Raw genomic sequence first — 25,410 nt, 5'->3', positions numbered from 1 at the left:
GATTTACCAAGATTATAATTCACTCTTGATACCATGACAAATTTCCATCAAGCCAACAAGCATAAATTGGAAGAGAGTGTGAGTATGTGATCACCGCAAACAATTCTAATAGAATTCCATTATAAAATCAATTGATAATGTGTGGAGCAACTTACTTGAGTTATGTGACATGATAACAATCCTTCCTCTTGTCTACAATGGGATAATTAGTTCTAACTCATATATGAAGTATTTTCTAACAACTTTTCTCAATGATGTGTAAAAATTGACAAACATTCAACGTGTGTTTGAATTTGTTAAAGTTTGAAAAAGAGGATAATATTGAGGATGGTAGAGAAGATCATGTTCATCAATTATTATTTTTAACATTGAATTACACAACAAGTTAAATGACCACTAAAGTTGGGCACGGCCTGAATTGAGTAAGAAAAAGGTGTGTTTTGTCGAGCTTGTATCGATCTACCATGCCTATTGTAGGGAATATTTCAATCATCCCACACTTGAGCCCCACTGTGATTATACACTTAAGCATGGTGGCGTCCAAATGGAAGGAAGCTAGAGCAAAAGAGTCGCCAACAAGTTTTAGGAACTTGTAAACCGTTCACAGGGTGAAGGTTACACCCCTTCACGATCCATGATATCGCTATACTAACTCCATAGTGGTTCGAAACCATGACTGGATATTCGGGGATGAAGGTACAAATCCAACCTAAAAGAGATTGGACTTGCCCTAAGAATAGGCCTCTACTTTATTCTTCTCATATTCATGTGCGCTTTCTGAATAACATACAATCAATAATTTAACCCTAAACCTGTTTAATCTATGTTGGTTGAATATTAATGCACAAATAAATCTATTATTGGTGATCACTTGAATTAAAATCACATTAGCCTAAATAAAATTATTAATTATCTTATCAAGCATGATTTCAAGTACAAATTTCCTTTAAATCCTGCAAGAGAGGGCGTGATCAAGCAATAACAATAATATCAAGCAACATAATAATATTGATACAACAAATCATCATAATATTATTCTCATCAAAGCATAATAATATTAGCAATATCCTAGGCATGATACTAACAAGATTAACAACAAATCCTAGCATGTCACTAAGCAACAAAGATTAAAGCTTTAACCCTAACATAATACTAGCATGATAGAAGAAATAGGAAGCAACCTAAACATGATTGCAGAAACATACATGATATTAGGAATTAATAAAATCTAAGCATGCTTTGTAAAGATATAACAATGAAATTACTCACTTTGTTGCCTCGTATCTCTTTCTATCAAAACAATACACACGTTAGTAACTTCAAGAATAGCATTAAATCAAACCATTAATTTAAATAATTGAAATAGGGATTTGGGACCAAACCCTCAGAAATTATCAACCTTTCACGTATAGAGCGAAGGCAACTTCGAGCTTGGCTAGGTGTGTCTAAGTCTCGTGATGGAGGAATATTGTATTTTAAAAGGCAAGGCTTAAAAGAGGGAGAAAGAATAAGCTTCTAGCTTTTAGAGAGAGTAGAAAGATGATTGTTGATGATTGAAAACGGGAAAATACAACCCTATTTATAGAGAAAAACTTACGAAAACGATCAGCAAAGATCATCGAAGTAAAACTACTCTTATCGCGGCGCGACAGAGACAGGCTAGGGCTATCGCGGCACGATGGACCTGTCGCAGCGCGATGGTGTTACGTGATAAAATTTGTCGTACAGAGTCCTTTTTCCAATATAATTGGGTAATTTAGAGTCCGTACTTTTATCATTAAAAACAGATTAAATCTTTTTCAACACTCTTTATATTTCAACTAAAAATATATATAAAAATATAATTATTAATCCTAATCTCTTTAGAATTTAAAATAACCTTTTAGACTATTCTAGAAAATTAAAGTAATTCCTAATGACTTTAGGAATGATAATTAATGGACACTCCACTTGATTATTGGGTTGCCCATAAAACTCATTTAAGATCCAATTTAGTATTTAGGCCATAACTTCCTCATTATTAATCAGAATTGGGCTTATAATATATCGTTGGAAAGCTCTTTTCTAGCCCCATCCAACTACACAATTATTGGACCCATATCATGGACCAAAATAAACTGAATTTGGACATTTTTCATAAATAGGGTACAAAAAGAAGGATTTTCGAAAATAGAAAGAAATATTTTTATTAAAATAGGGGAATCACGAGACTCTTTCACATTTCACTTCGTTCGATAATTAATGACGTGAAAAATACTCATCACTGGGTTTGGTTTTTGGGGAAACGCAATCAGGTGTCTACACTTATATATTGCTATGTCCACATGTCGCGCCACGCTAGGGATCCCCCTTAATAATTTTTAGATATATATTTTGTTAATTGGTTAAATTAACACTGACTGTCGTGCTGTTTTCCGGATCACATCAAATTTCAAGAATGATGTCTTTTCACAGCCCATTGTCATTCCACTTGTGTCGTGTAGGCTTACGACGGGCTTATGTTTGGTCATGTTTTATAGTGTCGGGTCTAAGCATCTAGAGTGCACCCCAAGTCCCCAACCCATGCCTAACTCACATAGCTTAGACAAAGGTTATTGAAGGATGAAAGGAAGAGAGATTGTAAATTTGTAAGTTCAGGATATACCGATATAGGTTGGGATACAAAAATGACTAGTAGTCATTTGATTCATTTCAATCCTTTATCTGATTGCCTTTTAAGAACAAGTAATAATTTGGGCCAATCTTAACATTTCAAAACTAACAGGGCATTCAACACTTATTTTACCAAATTTAAAAAGTTTAAATAAACCTCTAATAGTCACAGAATTTCATCCCTTCATATCATAGAAAACTTTTTATTATAGTACTCCGTAATAATTTTCATCATTTTTATCCGTTTTCTTTTAGTTGCCATGTTTTCTTTTGAAGTTGTAAATATTTTGTGATGTGATTTATGAAAGTGCATTGATTTTTGTGGCGTACGCACCTACGGGGCCTAGAACAGTAGAACGGTTGATCCCGGTCTTTTAATAGGAGTTTCTATGAAGATCTAATTAGGAATTCTGCTTTAGCATATGGAAACTGCAATTTTGTAAATGGAGAAATAATCATCTAAACTAGAAAGGAAGCAGATGTTACTTGAAAATAGCCGTAAACTCTCAATGCATAAATAACACAATCTTTATCATTCATTCAAAAGTACAAAGAAAACATATCTGGAGCATTTATTACATAACACAGAAATAGCACAAAAATAAAGATTTGAGAATGGTAAGAGAAACAAATGGTGTATGTGTTCTAATGAGTATGATCCGCTGTATGTTTTTTTAAATTCTAGAAATCAATTACGCGCTTCCCTTGAGCTTCTTTGTGATGGTAGCAATGTACTTCCCCTGGTGGAAAGCCTGCTGCAATTCGAGCTCTGTTGGCTGCCTTGAACCATCTCCTGCGAAAGTTCCAGCACCATAGGGGCTTCCACCCTTCACATTCTCCATCTCAAACATGCCAGCACCAAATGTGTAGCCGATTGGGACAAAGATCATTCCGTGGTGAGTCAATTGAGTGATGGCGGTCAAGCTGTAGACAAGCATCATCATCTAAATTAGTATGAATCGTATATTTTGAAAAGAATGGTAAGCAATATCATGAAACAGTAAGGGACTTACGCAGTGGTTTCTTGTCCACCACCTTGGGATCCAGTGCTAAAGAATAGTCCAGCAGGCTTTCCAGCAAGTTCCTGAGTCCTCCAAAGACCCCCGGTTGCATCAAGGAAGGCCTTAAACTGGGCAGCCATCATTCCGAATCTTGTTGGGAAGCCAAATATAAAGCCATCAGCTTCAGGTAGCTCACTTGGAGAAATTATTGGAGCATCGCTCTTTGCTGGTGCACTCATCTTACCAAGTACCTCATCTGACAGTATCTCAGGTACCTGTTTCACACATCTCAGCAAAGTCAATTACATGTAACTACAGACGGAGCTAGCAATCCATAGATAGGAAAGTGTAAAGCAGCCCAGCTTGACTTAAGAATGTCTGACTGCCACAGTAGAAGGTATGTGAGCGAATAAGGTAGGACTAATGAGTGAATGACCTACACGCCGTGATATTAGCAGGAAGGTAATCAGCTAGAAGGTTTACAACAAGATGGTAATTAACTTCAGTTCAATTAAAAGAAAACAATGACAGACCAGTGGAGAAGTTAGACCAAGGCAATAAGATTGGAAGCTTCATCAGCAATAGGAATATACAAAATGAGCGATATTGCAAGCAAGAGATTACATCTAAGTAACTCCAGAACCTGTATCACCACCTCACACAGACACAGCAATAAACTTTACATGATTGTGTCTCCGTCAAATCAGACTCATTATATTAGAGTCGCCACTGATTATGTAGAACATTCTCAACACTACAGCTACTGACTACTGATGATGGTTTGGGAGTACTAGACAGGAAATAATTTCAGCGTATACCAATCAAATTATGCTTTTGAAAACAAGAATTGTACGCAACCATTTCTTTCCGAAACTTGGATAACTTGTAATAAATAGCTAGAAGAGTTTCACTACATGATCTATACTAGTCCAGCTATCTCAAAAGACGGTTCAGCTAAAATTTGATAGTTTCACTTACATTTTGCACCAGTCAAATTTTTTTAAAGAAGGTTAACAAGAACATCTGATGTTTACCTGCCAGAGTTTTGCATCTACACCTTCTACTGATGCAGCTCCTTTTTGGATCTCCTCTGCTAGCTTGTGTACGTGTCCGTACATAGAATAATACCTGAAAACCACATATTAGAACTTATGTTAACAACCTCAAACTCTCAAAATACTTTCACAAGACAAATCGAGGAAATAACAGTATAATGACTACGCGGTGATAAGTCTGTTATCCAAACATGTAAGGAGTATAAGTCTAAATGTTAATGAAAGAAACAGGGTCATGAAATCAATAAATTTCTAATCCAAATTCCAGGTGAAAACATTTTTTTTTTATACATCAGAGTCAAACCTTTGACTCCTAAATCAATAGATTTCAAATCCAAATCTGATTTTTGCCAACTACAACCGATATGTAATCATTAAAACTGATATTTTCTTGTTTTTGTCAAATTTAGTTAGTTATTTTACCAAAACTGATTTCCAAAATAGACCACACAAATCATTAATCATAGTATTTTTTTGTAAACAGGAAATTTCAAAAGTCAACAGTTCATCATAATCTGTGCATGAATGCATATACGAGTATGTGACTAAAAAATTGAAATATACAACCTTAAAGATTATAAGTAGGAAAATGATAAATGCAGTCGTCTTAGGATTGCATTGACTGCATTACTTGCATATAAAAAGATCATCAAAGAATAACTAAGAACCATAGCATTAATAATACCAATCGGTGAGTGATTTTTTCATATATTTTCAAACTTGTACCATTTTATGTACTCCTATGTGATATACTCGTTCTATACAATATTAAGCATAATCAAGAGTTAGTAATTCTAATTTACAAGTTGCTTTGTCATCCATTTCTAAATTAATATACTCTATACAATATTGGAAAAAATATATATTTTTTTATTTTCCTATGCCCGGCGGTATGGGTGGTATTAATCATTACCATAAAATAACATTACATATTTGTAAGGCAATAATTGAGCATATTAATTATTTAACACTAAGAAAAATAATGTGTACTTGTATACGAAGTATATCAAGTCTCTAATACGTTCATCATTTAGACTTTTACCATACTCATACAATCACATTTGACCATATTTGGTGAATAAAGTACTCCATATAAAGAAAACGTGGAATCTTGTAGATTCAGCTTCTAATTTCAAATATTAGGAAGCTATCCAAATTTAAATGCACAGGATGTGTGTTTTTAACATAAAATACAAGGTTCTTTTAGACTCTGTGTGAAATAGTATTTTCATAAATAAATCAATAATTTTATCCAATTACAATCAAATGTAGAGCCCACAACTTTAAGAAAATGTCAATTAGAGAAACCGGAGTAAGCTCGTCGTATTGTAACATTTGAAAACTTATACTAGTATGAAAAATGTAAATATATATTATCTCCGTCTTTTTAATTGATACAATTTGATTTTTACACTATTCACAAACTTTTGTGATTTATATATTTTTTTAATATTCACTTTTTATAATTTTACAATATCAAGAATTACAGATATTAATCATTAAAATAGTATATTAACATACTCCATAAATAGGATTAAAAAACAAAAAAGGGCACTCTAGATATTCTAGACTAAACTCCTAAGTTAGGTAGGTAGAGATTTTATAAGAAGAGATAAAATATTTTAACTAAGATAAAGTAAAGAATATGCATAGTGGCCTAGTGGGTGGGTCAAAGTTCATAAACATGCTAACAGAATAGAAATTCATAGAACGGCCCAAAATAGAAAATACTGTAAAAAACTATAGTAGTAAAACTTTATGAAATACAAACAGATCAAAACGAAAAGTGAGTAGAACTTCATTACGATCATCTCGATCGTTGACAAAAACAATCAAAGAAATCAAAGCAAACAAATAACATTTCAACAAAACATAAAATTCATTAATCAAGACAACAACAAAAATAAAATAAAAAAGAGGAGAATAAAAGAGAATCATACACAATGTAAACTTTGGTTGCCATTGAAAAAGAATGAATTGACTCGGAGTTTCTCTCTCTAAAAATTAAGTTAAAAATGAATGAAATTGTGAAGTGATTGAAATGAAATGAGATGCGTTGACGAGAAGGAAAGGGAAAGTGGGTGGGATATTTATAGTAGTAGTAGCCCACTTTCAATTACCAATTAATTGGAATTTAGTAATTAATCATTTTGGGTGATTAGTTGCTGTAATTAGAGACCTAGTCCTTAAACGACGCCGTCTTGAGGGGGTGGCTAGCAGCTGGCTTGTTTTGATTTGGATCTTTTAAAGTTTTGAATGATGCCATCACTCTGTCACGCTTATCCATCATCATGTCATTCACCGTCACTTCTCTTCCAAGATATAAATTTACATTATTACCTTATTGGTATCACATTATAATTAATAATGTTATAAAATATGTTATTATGGATGGTCATTATAGCTTATAAATATCTCTTTTATGACTATCTTAAGTATGGTAGTAATAGCATCCTTATAACCCTCCTTTGTCATTAGTCCACATTAATCCTCTCATGAATGGACTCTTCATTGTCCATATAAGTTACATTGTTCACATCTTGTATATATATAGATGTTCATGAAATGGATGAATATAGACATAACACTAATATTTCTCTACATCTCTCTCTCTCTTATTCTCCCTTTCCCTTTATTTTATAATACGTTATCAGCACCATTGCTTTACCTCTCAAAAATCAAAGGAAACCATAGTCAAATAATATAACAAAAGATCATAATCATCTACGCAAGTTTTCTTTTACATAGATTCGGGGTCGAGTCTTGTTATGGACTATCACGTCACATATAGTTACATAAAATAGTATTATTAGCCTCTTTGGTTGATTATTAATTTCTTACATATTGTTATGTCAGACCTTTATTTGAGTTTTCCCTACTTTGTTTTATGTCATTCTTCCCGAAAGTAATAGCATTCATATTTCCATTGTATTTGACTTCATATATTAGGAGAATGTTAGACGTACTATATAATTTGATTACCACTAGTTATGAGTGCATTGGTAATTTCTACTACGTATATTTTATACTATAATGGTTGCTACTGATTTAATTTATTATCATGACTTTGAATTAATGCTGCAACATTTTTATTTTGATATGTGCATTACCCTTGATTAGTGTTTGGCTAGTTTGCTTGATTAAGTATATATGATTATCATACATATTAATATATGATCTTAATATTAGCAAGCCTTGGTTATATAAGTACTGTTTGATTTTATTTTGCCAATACATGTTTAATACCTTTTATAAACCATTCACTAGTAGAAAATAGTAAATGGGAAGCCCAAATGGCAAGCGGTTTTGGAATTCCGCTTGCAAAATTGTAAATGACAAGCGGTTTGGGGTGAACCGCTTGCCAAATTGTAAATGGCAAGCGGTTTTAGATGAACCGCTTGCCAAATTGTAAATGGCAAGCGGTTTGAACCGTGAACCGCTTGCCATTTGTTAAAAAACCCTAAAAATCTCATACTTCTTTTTCTCTCTCCTCCTCCCTTCCATTTCTCGCGCTCTCTCTCCTCATCCTCTCAGATCAGTTTTCACGCTCTCTCTCCTCCTCCTCACTTCTCACGCCTCCATCCCCTTCTCTTTCTTCTCACTTCTCTCTCCCCTCTCCCCTCCATTCTCACGCCCTCACTTCTCTCTCCTCCATCTCCTTCTCTTTTTTCTCTTTCTTCACTCATCTCTTTTACTCTCCACCACGAAGAGCGACCGACGAGCAAATTCGAGCCAAGACCCTCATTTTCGAGCAAATTCGAGCCAAGACCCTCATTTTCAAGTGGGTTTTCATGTTTTTTAGGTCAAAATCGACCATGAAAACTCTAGATCTAGAGTTGTCATGGTCGATTTTGACCTTTAAAACGATAAGTTTCAGCCAAATTGCTCTTTTGGTGGATTTTAAGGTATTTTCCCTTTTTTTTTAAGGTGGGTTTAAGGTGTTTGGTGGTGGTGGTAGTGGTGATACGGGATAAGCTAAGGGCGGTTGTGGGTTTTGTTTGGGTGGGCTTTGGTGGCTACGGGTGAAGGTGGATCTGGTGGTGTTTTTTTTTTTTTTTTTTGACGAGCTGGTGGTGTTATTTTGAATGTGTTATCAATTTTTTTTTGTTATTTTATATTTTTGTTGAAATCTGAAATTGTAAAATTACAGGACTGAAATGGTGGGGGTTTTGGTGGGCGAAGTGGCTGGGATCTGGTGGATGGTGGTGGTGCTGCTGCTGGTGCGTGGACGGTGGTGGAACAAGAGCTGTTTGTATTTTTATTTTTTGTAGATAACTTGTATTAATTATTTACTTGTATAAATTTTTGTAATTTTTTTTTTATGAAAATGTAATACTTACATCAATTAATTAATAAAAATATTATTGTTCTTATATATATTTTGTTTGTATTTCAATTTCAGAGAAAAAAACAAAAAAAAAAAAAAATTATTTTTTATACCCCTAATGGGCAGCGGTTTGGCGCCAAAACCGCTGCCCATTCTCTTCAAATGGCAAGCGGTTCTGAACCGCTTGCCATTTAAATGGACAATGGCAAGCCTCCTAACAGGGAGCGGTTCAAAACCGCTTGCCATTAGGGGGTTTGAACCGCTTGCCATTTTGTTTATTCTACTAGTGATTATAATTTGATATGTATATGTTTGATATTTTATGAGATCTAATTTTGAATATTATTTTATATAGTGAAATACGTCGAATCTTGCCAAGCTTGAATTTGTGGCCCTTGATATTACCGGAAAGAATTATTTATCATGGGTGTTAGATGCTGAAATACACCTAGATGCTAAAGGCCTTGGTGAAACTATTAAGGAGGCTAATAAGGCAACAGCTCAAAAAAAGGCTAAGGCCATGATATTCCTTCGCCATCACCTCCATGAAGGACTTAAAAATGAATATTTAACTGTGAAAGACCCACAAATCCTTTGGAGTAATCAAAAGGAAAGGTATAACCACCAAAAAACAGTGATACTACCTAGAGCTCGTTATGATTGATTGAATTTGAGATTGAGAGATTTTAAATCTGTTAGTGAATATAACTCAGCTATGTTTAAAATAACTTCTCAATTGAAATTATGTGGAGAAAATATTACTGATGCAGAAATGCTTGAAAAGACATACTCCACTTTTCATACTAATAATATTGTCCTGCAGACACAATATAGAGAAAAAGGTTTTCAAAAATATTCTAAATTAATATCTTGTCTTCTTGTGGCTGAGCAAAATAACGAGCTGTTAATGAAAAATCATGAATCACGTCCTACTGGCTCTACTCCATTCCCTGAAGCGAATGTGACAACCCATAATGGGAAAGAAAGTAAAAACTGAGACCATTCCAGCAGTAGTGGTCAAGGTAGAGGTCGTGGCCAATGGCGTGGTCGCGGTCGTGGGCGTGGTTTTAGCGGATATGGTAGAGGTCGTGGAGGTCATTCTCACCAGAAGTGGGAACGTAGAGATGATAAAGAGAAAAGTGAGACCAATATATGTTACCGTTGTGGAGGAAAAGACCATTGGTCTCGGGTTTGTAGAACTCCAAAGCATCTTGTTGAACTTTACCAAGAATCATTGAAGAAAGGAAAGAAAGTTGAGGCAAATCTTATTCTTGAAGATGGTGAAGGTGATTTTGATTTTGGCAATGCAAATCAATTCGATATTGCTGATTTCCTTACTTCCCCGGAAGGGAATAATTTTGATTTTGGCAGTACAACTCATCTAGAAGTTGTTGATTTCTTCACTGCCCCAGAAGGGAATAATTAAATTTATATTATTAGACTTTTTCTAGTTATTTACTTATGTTATTTTCTATGGTTGTAATAAGAATTTTATATGCTTTATGAATTTATGAAATATTTGGGTGTTTTTATTGAACTATTTATTTTATCATCTTTATTTTTATGCTTAATATTTTGACATATATTTTATTTCATGAAGAACATGGATATTACTCAAGTTCAGTTTGCTATGAATGGTGAAGAATTATGTCTTGCTGACAGTGCAACTACTCATACAATACTTAGAAATAAAAAATACTTCTCTACATTAATGATGAAAAGGATTAATGTGAGTACCATATCGGGTAGTATAAATATTATTGAGGGCTCCGGAAGAGCCACTATAAAATTGCCTTGGGGAACTGAAATTAAAATAATTGATGCTTTATACTCCCCATTGTCTCAAAGAAATTTATTAAGTTTTAAGGATATTCGCAACGATGGCTATCATATTGAAACAATCAATGAAGAAAATAGCGAATTCCTTCAAATCACAAAAATAACTCAAGGCACAAAACATGTTTTGGAGAAACTCCCTACATTCTCTAGTGGTTTGTACTACACAAAAATCAATACTATTGAAACTCATGCTATAGTAAACCAGAAGTTTACTGATAATTTTGTTGTTTAGCATGACCGGTTAGGCCATCCCGGTTCAATAATGATGCGAAAAATAATTAAGAATTCATGTGGACATTCTTTGAAGAGCCAGCAGATTCTTCATAATAATTTTTCATGTGCTGCTTGCTCAGTAGGCAAGTTAATAATTCGCCCATCACCAGCTAAAATTAATTTTGAATCAATTAGTTTTCTGGAACGTATACAAGGAGATATTTGTGGGCCCATACATCCCCCATGTGGACCATTTAGATATTTTATGGTTTTAATTGATGCATCAACTAGATGGTCATATGTGTCCTTGTTATCAACTCGTAACCTGGCGTTTGCGAGATTACTTGCCCAATTGATTAAGTTACGGGCACATTTTCCAGATACTCCTATTAAGACTATTCGGCTTGATAATGCTGGTGAATTTACATCTCAAGCTTTCAATGATTATTGCATGTCTATTGGGATAAATGTTGAACATCCTGTAGCACATGTTCATACACAAAATGGTCTGGCTGAGTCATTAATTAAACGTCTTCAGTTAATTGCTAGACCATTGCTTATGAAATCCAATCTCCCAATTTCTGCTTGGGGACATGCAATATTACATGCAGCAGCACTAATTCGCATTAGGCCAACAAGTTATCATAAGTTCTCCCCATTACAATTGGTTTATGGTCAGGAACCAAATATTTCCCATCTAAGAATTTTTAGATGTGCGGTTTATGTTCCAATAGCTCCACCACAACGCTCTAAGATGGGTCCTCAAAGGAGGTTGGGAATATATGTTGGGTTTGAATCCCCGTCAATAATTAAATATCTTGAGCCTACAACAGGGGGACTTATTTACGGCTCGTTTTGCAGATTGTCATTTTAACGAGTCACTTTTCCCAACATTAGGGGGAGAAAAAAGAGAGCTGGAAAAGGAAATTAAATGGAATGAATTATCATTATCCCATCTTGATCCTCGAACTAAACAATGTGAACTAGAAGTTCAAAAGATAATTCATTTGCAAAGTTTAGCGAATCAATTGCCAGACTCGTTTGCTGACCCAAGAGTGACCAAGTCACATATTCCAGCTGTAAATGCTCCATTTAAAATAGATGTCCCGGAAGGACAAAATAAATTTGCTAATGAGTCTAAACCATGTCAGAAACATGGAAGGCCAATAGGTTCCAAAGATAAGAATCCTCGGAAAAGAAAAGGAGCATCGATTGATGATGGTCAAATTGAAGAAAAAATTTCCGAAGGATCTCCAGAAGAGAATTTAGACATGATACAGGAAGAAATTCAGGTACCTGATAATGGAGAAATTTCAACAAATTATATCATGTCTGGAATTACATGGAACCGAAATCAAATCGACGTCGATGATGTTTTTGCATGCAATGTAGCATTAGATGTCATGGATAATAATGAGGATCATGAACCAAAATCCATTGAAGAATGTAGACAAAGAAATGATTGGCCAAAATGGAAAGAAGCAATTGAAGCAGAATTAAAATCTCTTGAAAAAAGAGAAGTATTCGGACCTGTAGTCCGTACAACTGAAGGTGTAAAGCCAGTGGGATATAAATGGGTCTTTGTGCGAAAGAGAAATGAAAAGGGTGAAGTTGTAAGATATAAGGCACGCTTAGTTGCACAAGGATTCTCACAAAGACCTGGTATTGATTATGAGGAGACATATTCTCCTATGGTGGATGCAACTACTTTTAGATTTTTGATTAGTCTGGCAATAAGAAAAGGACTTGACTTACGTTTGATGGATGTAGTCACAGCTTATTTATATGGCCCATTGGATAATGACATTTACATGAAGCTCCCAGAAGGATTCAAACTGCCAGAAGCAGCAAAATTCAGTTCTCGAGAACATTTCTGTATTAAATTGAACAAATCTCTTTATGGATTGAAACAATCTGGGCGTGTGTGGTATAACCGTCTAAGTGAGTATTTGTTAAAAGAAGGTTATAAGAATGATCCTATCAACCCATGTATTTTTATAAAGAAATTTGGATCGGGATTTGTTATAATTGCGGTGTATGTTGATGATTTGAATATCATTGGAACTCCTGAAGAGATTTCAGTGACTGTCAATTATTTAAAGAAAGAGTTCGAAATGAAAGATCTTAGAAAGACAAAATTCTGCTTGGGGTTACAAATAGAGCACCTAGAGAATGGAATCCTTGTGCATCAATCAACATACATAGAAAAGGTTCTTAAAAGATTTTCTATGGATACAGCACATCCATTGAGCAGTCCTATGGTTGTAAGATCACTTGAAGTAGATAAAGATCCATTCCGACCTCGGGAAAATGATGAAGAGATTCTTGGTCCTGAAGTACCATATCTTAGTGCAATTGGAGCGCTAATGTACCTTGCAAGTCATACACGACTCGACATATCATTTTCAGTTAATTTATTAGCAAGGTTTAGTTCATGTCCAACTCGGAGGCATTGGAATGGGATCAAACATTTACTTCGTTATCTTCAAGGTACGAAGGATATGGGTTTATTTTTCCCAAAGTTGTCCAAAGAAAATTTGATTGGTTTTGCAGATGCAGGTTATTTATCTGATCCTCATAATGGTCGATCACAAACTGGATATGTGTTCACATATGGTGGTACTGCCATTTCTTGGCGTTCTATGAAACAAACTATTGCAGCTACTTCTTCCAATCATTCTGAGATTTTAGCAATTCACGAGGCTAGTCGTGAATGTGTATGGTTAAGGTCGGTAATTCAACACATAAAAGAGGTTTGTGGTTTATCATCTGGGAAGGAGGCACCGACAACTTTATATGAGGATAATGCAGCTTGTATTGCTCAACTTAAGGAAGGATACATCAAAGGCGACAGAACAAAGCACATCTTACCCAAATTTTTCTTCACTCATGATCTTCAGAAGAATGGAGACATAAAAGTATTGCAGATTCGTTCTAGTGAGAATCTAGCAGACTTATTCACTAAGACTCTTCCGACCGCAACATTTAAAAAGTTAGTTTATCGTATTGGATTGCGTCGTCTCAAAGATCTTCAGTGATATAATAATGAGGGGGAGTAATTGCGCGCTGCACTCTTTTTCCCTTATCCATGGTTTTTTCCCACAGGGTTTTTCCTGGAAAGGTTTTTAATGAGGCAGCATATAAGCGCATTATTCTATTTTTAAATAATGACCATCCAAGGGGGAGTGTTATAAAATATGTTATTATGGATGGTCATTATAGCTTGTAAATATCTCTTTTATGACTACCTTAAGTATGGTAGTAATAGCATCCTTGTAACCCTCCTTTGTCATTAGTCCACATTAATCCTCTCATGAATGGACTCTTCATTGTCCATATAAGTTACATTGTTCACATCTTGTATATATATAGATGTTCATGAAATGGATGAATATAGACATAACACTAATATTTCTCTACATCTCTCTCTCTTATTCTCCCTTTCCCTTTATTTTATAATAAATAAGGAGTACTTCATATTATTCATTAAAAAAACATGTATAAAATATTGGTGGAAAATACAGCATTTGAAATTTTATGTTATACTTCGTATGAAGTATAATTGTATATTTTTTCTATAACCGTGTTTGGGGAAAAGCTGAAAGCTAAATCTGGTTGTATTAACTGATTTGACTAACTTATTTTATTAGCTTATTGTAGAAAAATGTTTGGTAAATAGCTGATTGTTTAAAGCTGATTCATTATGTAAAATGACCAATAAGCTAATTGTGGGGTAGGTAGTTCATATAGGATTTTTAATTAAATGGGGGTATAAGTGTCATTTCACCATAAAAATTGAATAAGCTAATTGAAAAAGTTCCTAAAAGGAGCTTTTTGAAAAAGAGCTTATTTAGTGGAATAAGCTCTTTAAATAAGCTTTCCACCAAACACCTTGAATTAGCTTATTTATTAGTCAATAAGCTATGTTGGTCAAATAAACTAATTTTTCTCAAATAAGTTAGTTACCAAACACAGCCTATTTTTTAAAATTGTACCATGAGTGATTTCATGCTTATTAATGCATTAATTTGGCTATTAATTTATGTAATTATACATTTGTTAAGTTTATAAAAAGTTGATATTTGAAAAGTAAATTCGAGATAAATCTAACTCGATGTCACATGACTATGTTTTCTTTACTGATAAATTGCAAAAGATAGTCAAATAAGATTATGGGCGCGTTCGGTGAAGTGTAGATGTGGAGGTAGTTGTTAGATGTGATAGTAGCAGTTAAATGTATGTGGAACTCTTAGCTGTGATAATAAATAATTAACTATTAGAATAAAAATCCCAACCGCTACCTAGCTTTTCACAAAATCTAATAATATTAACTTTTTGCAAAAGCTATTACAATTACTAAACTCTATTATCACCACTACATTGTCAAACACGCATATTTTTTACGGAGTACTAATTAAGTAATAGCTTGAATAAGTCAAACTACTAAAAGTTACCTAAAAGCTACTTAAAAGTTAATGTCAAACACACCCTATGTAAATAATGTAAATTTCTTACAGTATTATGGTACAATAAAATAAAAACATAAAAAGTATACTCTAATATTAACAAATTCAAGAAGATCAAGAGTTTAAATCAAGATTTGAATAAGTATATTTTTTTGAAATCAGCATGATCATAATATTACGACCACAATAATATTAATGCAAATCTGCAATAGATATTTATCACATTTAAATTCATGACTAAATACTTGTACAAAGATATTAGGTGTGAAGTTGTGAACCCTGATTTTCATACTATCTAAGTATTCAGATCAATATATTTCCTTTGTGTACATCATAAATAAATGTTAATTGTGTTTTCATTTTAAACTAGTGTGTATCCCGAGCGATGCCCCGGGTTGCTAATTTGTGTACTTCTTACTTTAATTTAACAATTATGTTGGACTATTCGTGTAGTTAGTGTGTGTAGTGGTTCGGATATTGCCTTGGATGTCATTTTTTTTTTACATCATATGTATTTATATTTTAATCTTGTGAAAAATAAATGAATTGTATTACCTCTAATTTACTTAATAAATGACAGGAATATTATAATATTATGTGAAACTTAAAACATTAATAATAGTTGGTTGAGATGGTAAAAGTATTACCTATGTATATTGGAGGTTATGGGTTCGAATCTTGTTGTAAGCATATTTTATTTTGTTAAATGAAGTGGCTAGCTTACGCTGTGCATATGTGTTGGATGATGACATGGCATTGTGACATACGTACACATAGTTTGAAGAGTGCCACGTGGCACCGTTCCTTTAAAAGGAACGCCTTTTAATATATAGTATAGATGACAAGTAACTGAGTTGATGACATTTTGTATTATTATACTATTACCGAATATCATCCACGTTATTATTCTCGATATATCCGTGGAAGAAAAGTAATTTCTAATCATCAAGAAATACCCATCTTATTGGGTCATGTAGACAAAGCTTGCAGTTAGATAATTAAGATGTAGGTCATCCATAATTAAACATGTAATAATGTGTTACATCGGCCAATATGTCAGGCATTGTCACGACCATCGTTAAAAAAGGGGGAAAGTCCACAATACAAGTAATTCTAGTCCCAATTGGCGGAATTATTTTTGTATCTTTTGCTTTTGTTGTTTTTCTCATTTTCTATTCATGAGTGCCTCCTACCTCATAATTGGATTATATGTTTGGTAGAAGACATGGACTCGAGACAATTAGCTAGTCTTACATAACATAGCCTATTTATATAGATTTTTGTAGAATCGCGTTCGATTTGGAGTCTACTGAAAAGGGTAAAAAAAATTAACAAATTGAAAAATAAAGGGTCAAATATGATTGAATTTAGGTGCATGACCAATGTAAGATACATAAATAAATTAAAATATAAATGAAAAAAATATAAAAATAAAAGGAATATGAAGCGATATTTTTAGATAAAAATTAATTAGGTAATTTGACCAAGATGTACAATTCGGAGTACATGTGGTTGTTCAAAGTTTATAAACACAATTATTTTTATATCTTACTTTGATGGCAAAAGTGAATATGTCAATCAAGATCAAAATCACAACCATGGTTATTATATGCATATTACTCAATTTATATTTTTGATCGGCAATCTATCTATAGATTTTCATTTGTAACACTAATTGATCATAACAATTGAGCATAGAATGAGGATTATATAAATATCATAAATTACATGAATGTGCATGAAAGAACTTTGTAGAATATATAATACGTATAAAAAATTAAAAAGAAACCATTTGAATCAAACTTATTAATATTTTCAATGGCATAGTGGATTAGTGGGATCTAAGATTCAACGAATCATGGCCTTTTTTGTTTGGAGCTAGGAAGGTGTGGGGGGACAATTTAATTTTGATATCCTATTCTTATGTTATAGTACTAATGATAATATACCCACTACTTTGCACTCTTTAAGTACGATGCATTGATAACATAAGTACAACCGGGTATTATAAAAGAGACATGCATTACTGTTCTTCTAGATCCTGAACACGAGTTTAGAAATATTCATATTGAACGTGATGATATCTTAGTCATCAACTGTTAAAGGACGTGCCAATGGCCATTTGCTCAATTTCATGGTAGATTGGATATATTAGAGACATCTTCTCCCTTCTCGGCAATTTAGATAATAATAACATATATTTTCCATATCTATGGCGAGGTAGATTAGGCATTGGTTGGATTGCTAATGTTAGTCATTTAGTTAATGAAATTATTCTTCATAACAACACTTCTTTAATTCATCCTTTCTTATGATGCATTAGGAATTTGTTGAGGTTTGTTTTCCAATTACTTAATTACCTTTGTACCAAAAAGGAAAAAAAAAAAAAAAAAAAAAGACTTTAATTATTTACTTTTGTTTAATATTTAGATGTAGGACTTTAATCAATTAATCTCTTCACTTTAACAATGTTTGGTAAATGGATTTTGGTTGCCTTTTTTAATTAGCTTTTGGCAAATTATTTTGGTCAAACAACAAAAAAAATGTGTTTGGTAAATAGAGTTTCAACTAGCTGAAAAACTGACTTTTTTGCCAAAAACAAAAGGCTAATATTTGGTATTCAATTTTGGCTTTTTATCTATTAAATTTCTTTTTTATCCTTACTTTTCCCTAATAATTAATCGTTAATAATTAATAATAACCATAACAATAAAAATATTTATAATTATAATAATAGTTGTTATTATTATCTTATTATTATTATTATTATTATTATTATTATTATTATTATTATTATTATTATTATTATTATTATTATTATTATTATTATTATTATTATTATTATTATTATATGAATGGATTAAATATTATGTATATTACAAAGATAACATAAAATACCAATGTCCTTAAAGGTACTTTTGTATAAAACAATCAGCAGCCAACAACTATATAAACCAAACATATTTATTAATAGCTAATAGTCCAATAGCCAATAAGAAAAGCCAATACAAACAGCTAGTCAAAGCGGCCAAGAGAAACAGCTAACAACTAACGGCTAATTGCTAAATAAGGCCTTTATTTCGTAAAGTTATAATTACTTGTTCACGTGAACAAATTAGGTTAGATTACTTAGATAAAAAACTTACTTAACAGCTCTGATGCTATATATATATTAAATAAACGACCTAAAGTTATGTTATCTTATTAAAACTGATTGACCATAAAACGAGTTAACATAAGGTGAAAGGAATACAACCTTGATCAAGGAAGGAGCCTAATTTGCACTAGGAGTGTCAATTCGAATGATCGGATTGGATTTGATATGGTCGGGTCGGGTCGGGTTAATTTTTAAAGTTAAGTCATACAAAATTGTTATGTCCACGCGAGTCCAAATCTGAATCGGATATTGTTCGGATCGTTTTCAAATCGGAGGTGGATCGAATTAGGTTGTGGGCTTTGTGGGGCGAAATCGGTGGTGGGTTTTGTGGGTCGAAATCGGTGGTGGGTTGTGGGCGAAAGGTGGTGGTAGGTCGAAATCGCGCATGGTGGTACTACTAGGTTGTGGGTGACATAGATGGTGGTGGTGGTGGTGCTTCGAAATCGGGGGTGTGGGTTGTTGGTGAAATCGGGGTTGTGGGTCGAAATCGTGGTGCTGGGTCGATGTCGTGGTGCTAGTAGGTGGTGGTAGTCGTGTGGTGGTAGTCGTATAGTGCTAGGTGGTGGTGGTATGGTGTTAGGTGGTGGTGCTGCTAGGTGGTGGTGGTGGTGCTGCTACTGGTTATAGGTGGTTTTATTTGATTTTTTTTTTTTTTTTTTTTTTTTTTTTGGGTTGGATTAATATTAAACACATGCCCTTATTTTTTGTTAATTACACTTATCAATCTTTTTCCTAGGAGTCCGCAAACTACTAGTTTGTTGCGAGTAAAAAGAAACGGAGGGAGTAATAAAATTTCAAATGTAAAGATTAAAACGTGGTGGAAGGAAGAATTTACTTACTTTCTTATTGGTAACTATCTTTTTGATGCTTTAGCAATTAGTCCTACACAGTATTTTATTGTACATGTTTGTGTTTGACAAAAAACATGCATTACTAAAGAATATAAAGACATTACAATCAGAACGTGATAAAAACTTTATTAAAATTTCATGAAAAATAACACATTAACAGATTTTTTTTTTTTTTTTTTTTTTTTTTTTTTACCAAAGATATCATTTCCCTAAAAATGGTTTTTCACTCTTTAAAAATTCAACTTTCCATAATAATTTTAGTTTTCACTCTCAAAAATTATTTTCAGCTAGAAATATTTCAAATTTTCATTTTCAAATTAAATTTCAAATTTTAAAATTCAAAATCACATATGTTAAAAGAACATAAGTTATAATGTGAAGAACATATAGTTCATACCTAAAGAACATACTGATCAAACTCAAAGAACATACGATAATAAAAATAATTTAAATATATATGATAATAAATAAATAAAAAATACAATGTGTGTGTCACTCATTACCTCAAGGAACATACGAGCCAAATTCAAATAACATACTTTGTATTATTAAAACTCAAAAAACATGTTTAATCAATATATGTTAAAGAACATAAGTATAAAAGAACATATTATCAAATATATATATATATATATATATATATATATTTAGGTATGTTCTTTGTCAAACATAAGTATGTTCTTGTCAAACATGGTATGTTCCTTGTTCAACCAAATTATGTTATTTCTGCCTTTTTTTATTTATCGGGTGCACCATGTGCATGGTGCACTCTGGTGTACTATCCTATTTTCATAACTTTGGTGCACCCTAGTGTACTATCCTATTTTCATAACTTTCAATAAATCATAAATACTTCGTAACTTTTATTTATGTCAAAGTAACTTTTATTCATATTACGATAACTTTTGCTCATTTTAGAGTAACTTTATAACAAATGTAAAATAAAAGTTTATCGATAAATAATAGGCAGGAAATGAAGATAATGTTAAAGTCTCCAGACAATGTTTGATTGGCAGTTTGTCACCATAATTTGGTTAATTGATGATTGATGGATGAATATATTGCATTTATAGTTTCAAAATTTCAAATTGAATATGTAAATCTATATTGAATCTTCTTGTTCAAATGATTTAATTATGAAGGAAATTTTTATTTGCTGCGATATACTCCGTATTATTATGAATTAATTATCAATATGTAAATTCTTCCTTCCACCATTTTCTTAAATAATAAAATTTCAATTGTAAATTGAAAAAGTTTTGCAACTACAAATTCTTTAATTATCAATATGTGCCAAAGGTGGGAAGAATTTATATTTGCAACATTTTTCTTTTCACACTTGCCGATATATGGTTTCAATTGTTAATATCTTTAATTATCAATATGTACAAATTATAAACATTTAATATTAAAATTGTATAAATCGAAACGAATCTAATAAGATCCTACATGACTATATTTTTACTCAAATATAAATTGTCAAAGCCAGTCAAATAAAATAAACACATAAATAGTGTAAAAGTCAAAATTTACAACTAATATAAAAAAATGGAGGAAGTATTAAGTTTACTATAAAAAAAAAAAATAGTGGAAGTAAAAAAAAATACTACCTAAGGAAAAATAGTGGAAGTAAAAAAGAAATAGTGGAATATACAGTACTACCTAAAGGGGAAGTAGTATTAGAGCATGAGCATTGGTGAGGTTACTCACCATTATCCACCTCACTTTCAACTATCTTTTTTATTTATTTTTTTTTCCAAATCATCTTCCACCTCACCTTCCACTATCATAAGCTACTAGTGTGAGTCACCTTATTTATTTATCTACAATGGTGAGGTTACTCACCATTCTCTCTCCTAACTACCCCATCATTTTCTCTTTCTCACTCTTGTTTTATTTTATATTTTTTAAAACATGTATTAATCTCTATTATTTATTTGTATTGATCAATTCATCTTCTTTTTGCCTTTGGGTAATTGATTCATGCCACTCTACATAGTCGTTCACCATGTAATCAAATAACCCTGAACTAGATGAACTAGAAGAATTTGAATCAGAGTTCATTTTGTAATATTTTTTTGTAAAGAGGAAGAGAGATTTTTTTTTTTTTTTTTTTTTTTTTGTAGAAATAATACTTATATTTATGTATTGAAATATGAAGTGTATCCCCTTATTTATAACTTCTAAAATAATTCAAAAAAAATGACTATTTCTGATAAGGTTTGTAGATATATGAGATATGATTTTCGATAAGGTTTACAGATTTTCTACATTGGTAATTCGTTGAATGGATAAACAACTCAAAAAGATTACATTTCTGATAAGGTTTGTAGATTTCTTTTGTATGACAATTCAATGTATGGGTACACAAAACAGTAAAAGATGAGATTCTCTGATATTATTGCTTACAGATTTCTTGTCAACATGTGACATTTCAATGTAGCATTGCATGTCGGTCATATTTTACAACATTTCTCATTATTGAGCTAATTTTATATTATTATTATTTACAAGATATAATTTATTGGGTAATAAACAAAGAGCAATTATATTTATTAAAACTTCAACTTCAATGCATTAAGAAAAAACAACAAAATATTACAAAGGAAATTGTTAAAGCAACATAAGTAACATACATTACATCAATTAAAACTAGAATAATACACATGTAGTTTGACTACCTTAATTGATATTTAAACTAGCCTAGAAGATGTGCAAATTCTTGCTTTAATTTTAGATATATTTCTTTTTCTTCTTCAGATAGAATTGGTTTTGCAAGAAGGACACTAAATAGCTTGAACCTTTTTTCTTCTTGTTTCTTCCGAGCTTTGATGGCATCTCGCTCCTTCTGATACTCTAGCATACGTTCTGCTTCATCAATTCGCCTTTCATCAACATCTTTGTGTTGACCTTTCATTACATTCATCTCTGATAGGGCTTGAGTAAACGACTCTAAATTTTTAATTTCAGAACTGCCCCCAATTTGAATTCCAGAATTGAAAACAGATTTACCTTTTCTTTTAGATGCTTTCACCCCGTCAGGACGACGGCGACGAGTATGAGTTTTTGGACCTTCATCAGTTGGAGTATCTGGCTCTGATCTTTTCGAATTGCCACCATCACTAGAAGGTAAATCCAGGTCTATTGGCTTCCATTTGTCTAACTCTCTCAACATCTCCCAACAACCAATTAAACCAAAGCGTGAACCATTACATGTTCCTCTATATATTTCATGAGCTTCGGTCATTTCATCATGAGTGTTGGTACCACTCATATATCTTTTTTTTGCTTCACTATAGCAACCAACCCATATACTCACATCTTTATTTATTCTTGCCCACCGACTTTTAATAGATCTTAAAGTTCTAGGGCGCATGGTGGATGGATTTTCTTCTCTAGCTTGATCATAAAGGGATTTTATGTTCCTCCACATTACCGCCAAACTTTGATCAGTTGCCGTCTCTGGATCTTCAACTGCACACTCTACCCAAGCCGAAACGAGGGCATCATCTTCTTTTGCACCCCATTTTTCTGCCCTTACATTAGTGTTGCTCCCGTGGGGACCTTGAACAACATCATCATCACCAACACCATCAGCATCATCATTTGCTTGTTGTTGAACCCTAGGATCATCGGGTGGGGTTAAGTTACTGCTTCTTTCTCCCTCGGGAGTTGCTGGACTGTTTTGAATTATTTGGTTCACACCATAATGTTGCGACATTGGGAACATAAAACCAGAAGGATAATTTTGGGGAATTTGTTGCAAATTTTGGTTTAAAAATTGGTTTGAGAATTGTTGGGTGTAATTTTGGTTTGGAAATTGATTTGGGAATTGTTGTACAAATTGTTGGTTTGGATGCGTTGGTTGGTTAGGAATGTTATAAAATAACATCCTTTGAGCATTTGGATTATAAGGGTTATTTGGATCAAAATGAAAATTACTTTGAAAATTTGGAGAATTGGAAGATTGGTTATTTAGATTATTTTGAGAGGAACCACTTCCGTAATTAGGATTATTAAGATCCATAATCACAAATTATTTTTATAATGAAAAAAAGAAGAGTGAAATTTTAAGGGTGAGAAACTATATCAATATTAGGCTCTATTTATAGATAAAATTATAATTATACCGTTGGTGAAATTATTTTTTGGAAATATGTTTAAATGAAGTGAGAAACTACCGTTGGAGCATTATAGCAATACTAACTGTTAAAAATTAATATAGCCGTTGCATTCTACAGCAAACATCAAACACAAATAGCAAACATCAAACACAACTTGCAATATTCATGACAAGTGTCATGTGATAATTGGACCTAAAAATAAATCAGATTCTTTGGTTTAGAAAGTCAGCAACTCACGCTCATACTCAGTGCCGCTTCAGACGTTGCTACCTCATACTGTGAGTAAGGAATGAGTCAGATATTTCAATGGTAAGCTAACTCAAAAAAAGTGAGAGATAGTTCTGAGAAGGGTACTGACTCACCGTTGTACATGCTCTTAAGCCCAAAAAAAAAAAAAAAAAAAAAAAAAATAATCGGAGCAACAACCATTATGTCCTGATCAACGTCTGTAAGGAGTTTGGGATAGCAATTGAAACGGGCCTAGATTCTGAGCCAATAGGAGGACCAAACAGCATTATGGGCTGCAATTGCATGGCTGCATAACAAATGCAATTGACTTTTGTGTGGTGACTGTCTTTGTCATTTACTTTAGGCCTTACTTTAGGCCTGCAAGTAGTAATAGGCTGCATGACTTCTACAAATTTGTTTTGCCTTTGGTAAAATTTGACTTTAATAATGTTAGTGTAGTCTCACCAAGTCACAATTTTGAATTGATTGGCAGTTTGACACCATAATTTGTTATTCTCTATTTGTAGATGATAGCAAATACTACTTCCGTTATATATTAGTTGCGACTCTGAGTATTATTTGTGAGAGATAAAATATTTCAAAGTTGCAACTAATATGTAACGGAGATAGTAGACGAAATAGTAATTGCCAACTAATAACTCCGTGACGAGTTAAGATGAGCAACAATTTCATATTGGTACGAAAATTACTCAAATCCCGAAAACTACAATCAATTAATTTGGAACCGATTGTTTTCCCAATTTCAATCGAAACCATTGATAGATCAATAAACTCAACCAATACTTTAATCCGCGTAAAATTTTGTGTGTATTTCTTTCTTAATTATATAATTCGTATATGTCAATCATCATCCTCGCAATCAATCTAAGAACAATATAACTTGAAAAAACTCTCATAAGACCCAATAGAATAATGTATAATGTATAAATCCATCATTAAAAATGGCTAAAAGAATCATCAATTACAATCTTGCCTCAAACTAAGAAGCACAAAAATCCCCTTTTTAAAAAATTCAAAAAAATTGAAGTTCTTGATGAAGCAAAAACTCAGCTTCATCCATCAACTCAGGACTCAACCTAAACATCAAAACACAAAATTCCATCTGATTAAGCGCGCCATCCCCATCGCAATCGCCTTCGAGTAACATACTTCTTAAATCATCATCTGTAAGATCCTGCAACCCCAAAATAGCTGCGTTCTTCTTTAAACTATCAAATGTAATAACACCCTTATCATTATCTATCAACAATTCAAACCCTTTACATAATTCACCAATTAAGCCGTCTCCTCCTAGCTTTTCCGCCATTAATGGGAGTTGATCTTGGAATATTTGTTGTTGTTGCTCGTTCTTCTTTGAAGACGCCATTATTGTTATTCTTTGTAAAACACGGAAACTCCTCGATTAGAAGAATAGTTTTTCTTGGGTTTGTTTCGGATTTTTGTTGTGATTATTGAGTTGGATGAAGAACGAAGGGG

The 25,410-nt window shown here is 32.7% G+C and overlaps 2 protein-coding genes and 1 pseudogene across 2 annotated transcripts; all 3 read right to left on the bottom strand.

The window, feature by feature from the left end:
* Window positions 1–3,162: 3,162 nt before the first annotated feature.
* On the bottom strand, window positions 3,163–6,758 carry LOC145576818 (NAD(P)H dehydrogenase (quinone) FQR1-like). The gene is made up of 4 exons (XM_081634523.1): window positions 6,649–6,758; window positions 4,688–4,781; window positions 3,666–3,928; window positions 3,163–3,576 (listed from the first exon to the last, which is right to left on the bottom strand). The coding sequence occupies exons 1-4, from the start codon at window positions 6,669–6,671 to the stop codon at window positions 3,345–3,347; spliced, it is 612 nt and encodes a 203-aa protein (XP_081490649.1). The 5' UTR covers window positions 6,672–6,758; the 3' UTR covers window positions 3,163–3,344.
* A 15,501-nt stretch (window positions 6,759–22,259) lies between these two features.
* LOC145575656 (uncharacterized) lies at window positions 22,260–23,588 on the bottom strand. Its single transcript, XM_081633482.1, has 2 exons — window positions 22,574–23,588; window positions 22,260–22,489 (listed from the first exon to the last, which is right to left on the bottom strand). Exons 1-2 carry the CDS (start codon window positions 23,586–23,588, stop codon window positions 22,260–22,262), a joined length of 1,245 nt encoding a protein of 414 aa, XP_081489608.1.
* A 1,358-nt stretch (window positions 23,589–24,946) lies between these two features.
* Window positions 24,947–25,300, bottom strand: LOC145575654 (calcium-binding protein PBP1 pseudogene; annotated as a pseudogene).
* Window positions 25,301–25,410: the final 110 nt, after the last annotated feature.

This window comes from Chenopodium album, chromosome 13 (assembly GCF_948465745.1).
Source record: "Chenopodium album chromosome 13, dcCheAlbu1.1, whole genome shotgun sequence".
Lineage (NCBI taxonomy): Eukaryota > Viridiplantae > Streptophyta > Magnoliopsida > Caryophyllales > Amaranthaceae > Chenopodium > Chenopodium album.
Note: the sequence above shows the minus strand (reverse complement) of the source record. Positions and strands in the feature narration are given on the sequence as shown.

Bases quoted from the DNA above. Each gene is read 5' to 3' on its own strand.
- LOC145576818 (XM_081634523.1), bottom strand. From the start codon at position 6,671: ATGGCAACCAAAGTTTACATTGT. The intron at 3,929-4,687 runs GTAAACATCAGA...TGTGTGAAACAG, and splicing joins TAGATGCAAAACTCTGGCAG to GTACCTGAGATACTGTCAGA. The intron at 3,577-3,665 runs GTAAGTCCCTTA...GCTTGTCTACAG, and splicing joins GGTGGACAAGAAACCACTGC to CTTGACCGCCATCACTCAAT.
- LOC145575656 (XM_081633482.1), bottom strand. From the start codon at position 23,588: ATGGATCTTAATAATCCTAATTACGGAAGTGGTTCCTCTCAAAATAAT. The intron at 22,490-22,573 runs GTAAATCTGTTT...AAGCCCTATCAG, and splicing joins GAAAGCATCTAAAAGAAAAG to AGATGAATGTAATGAAAGGT.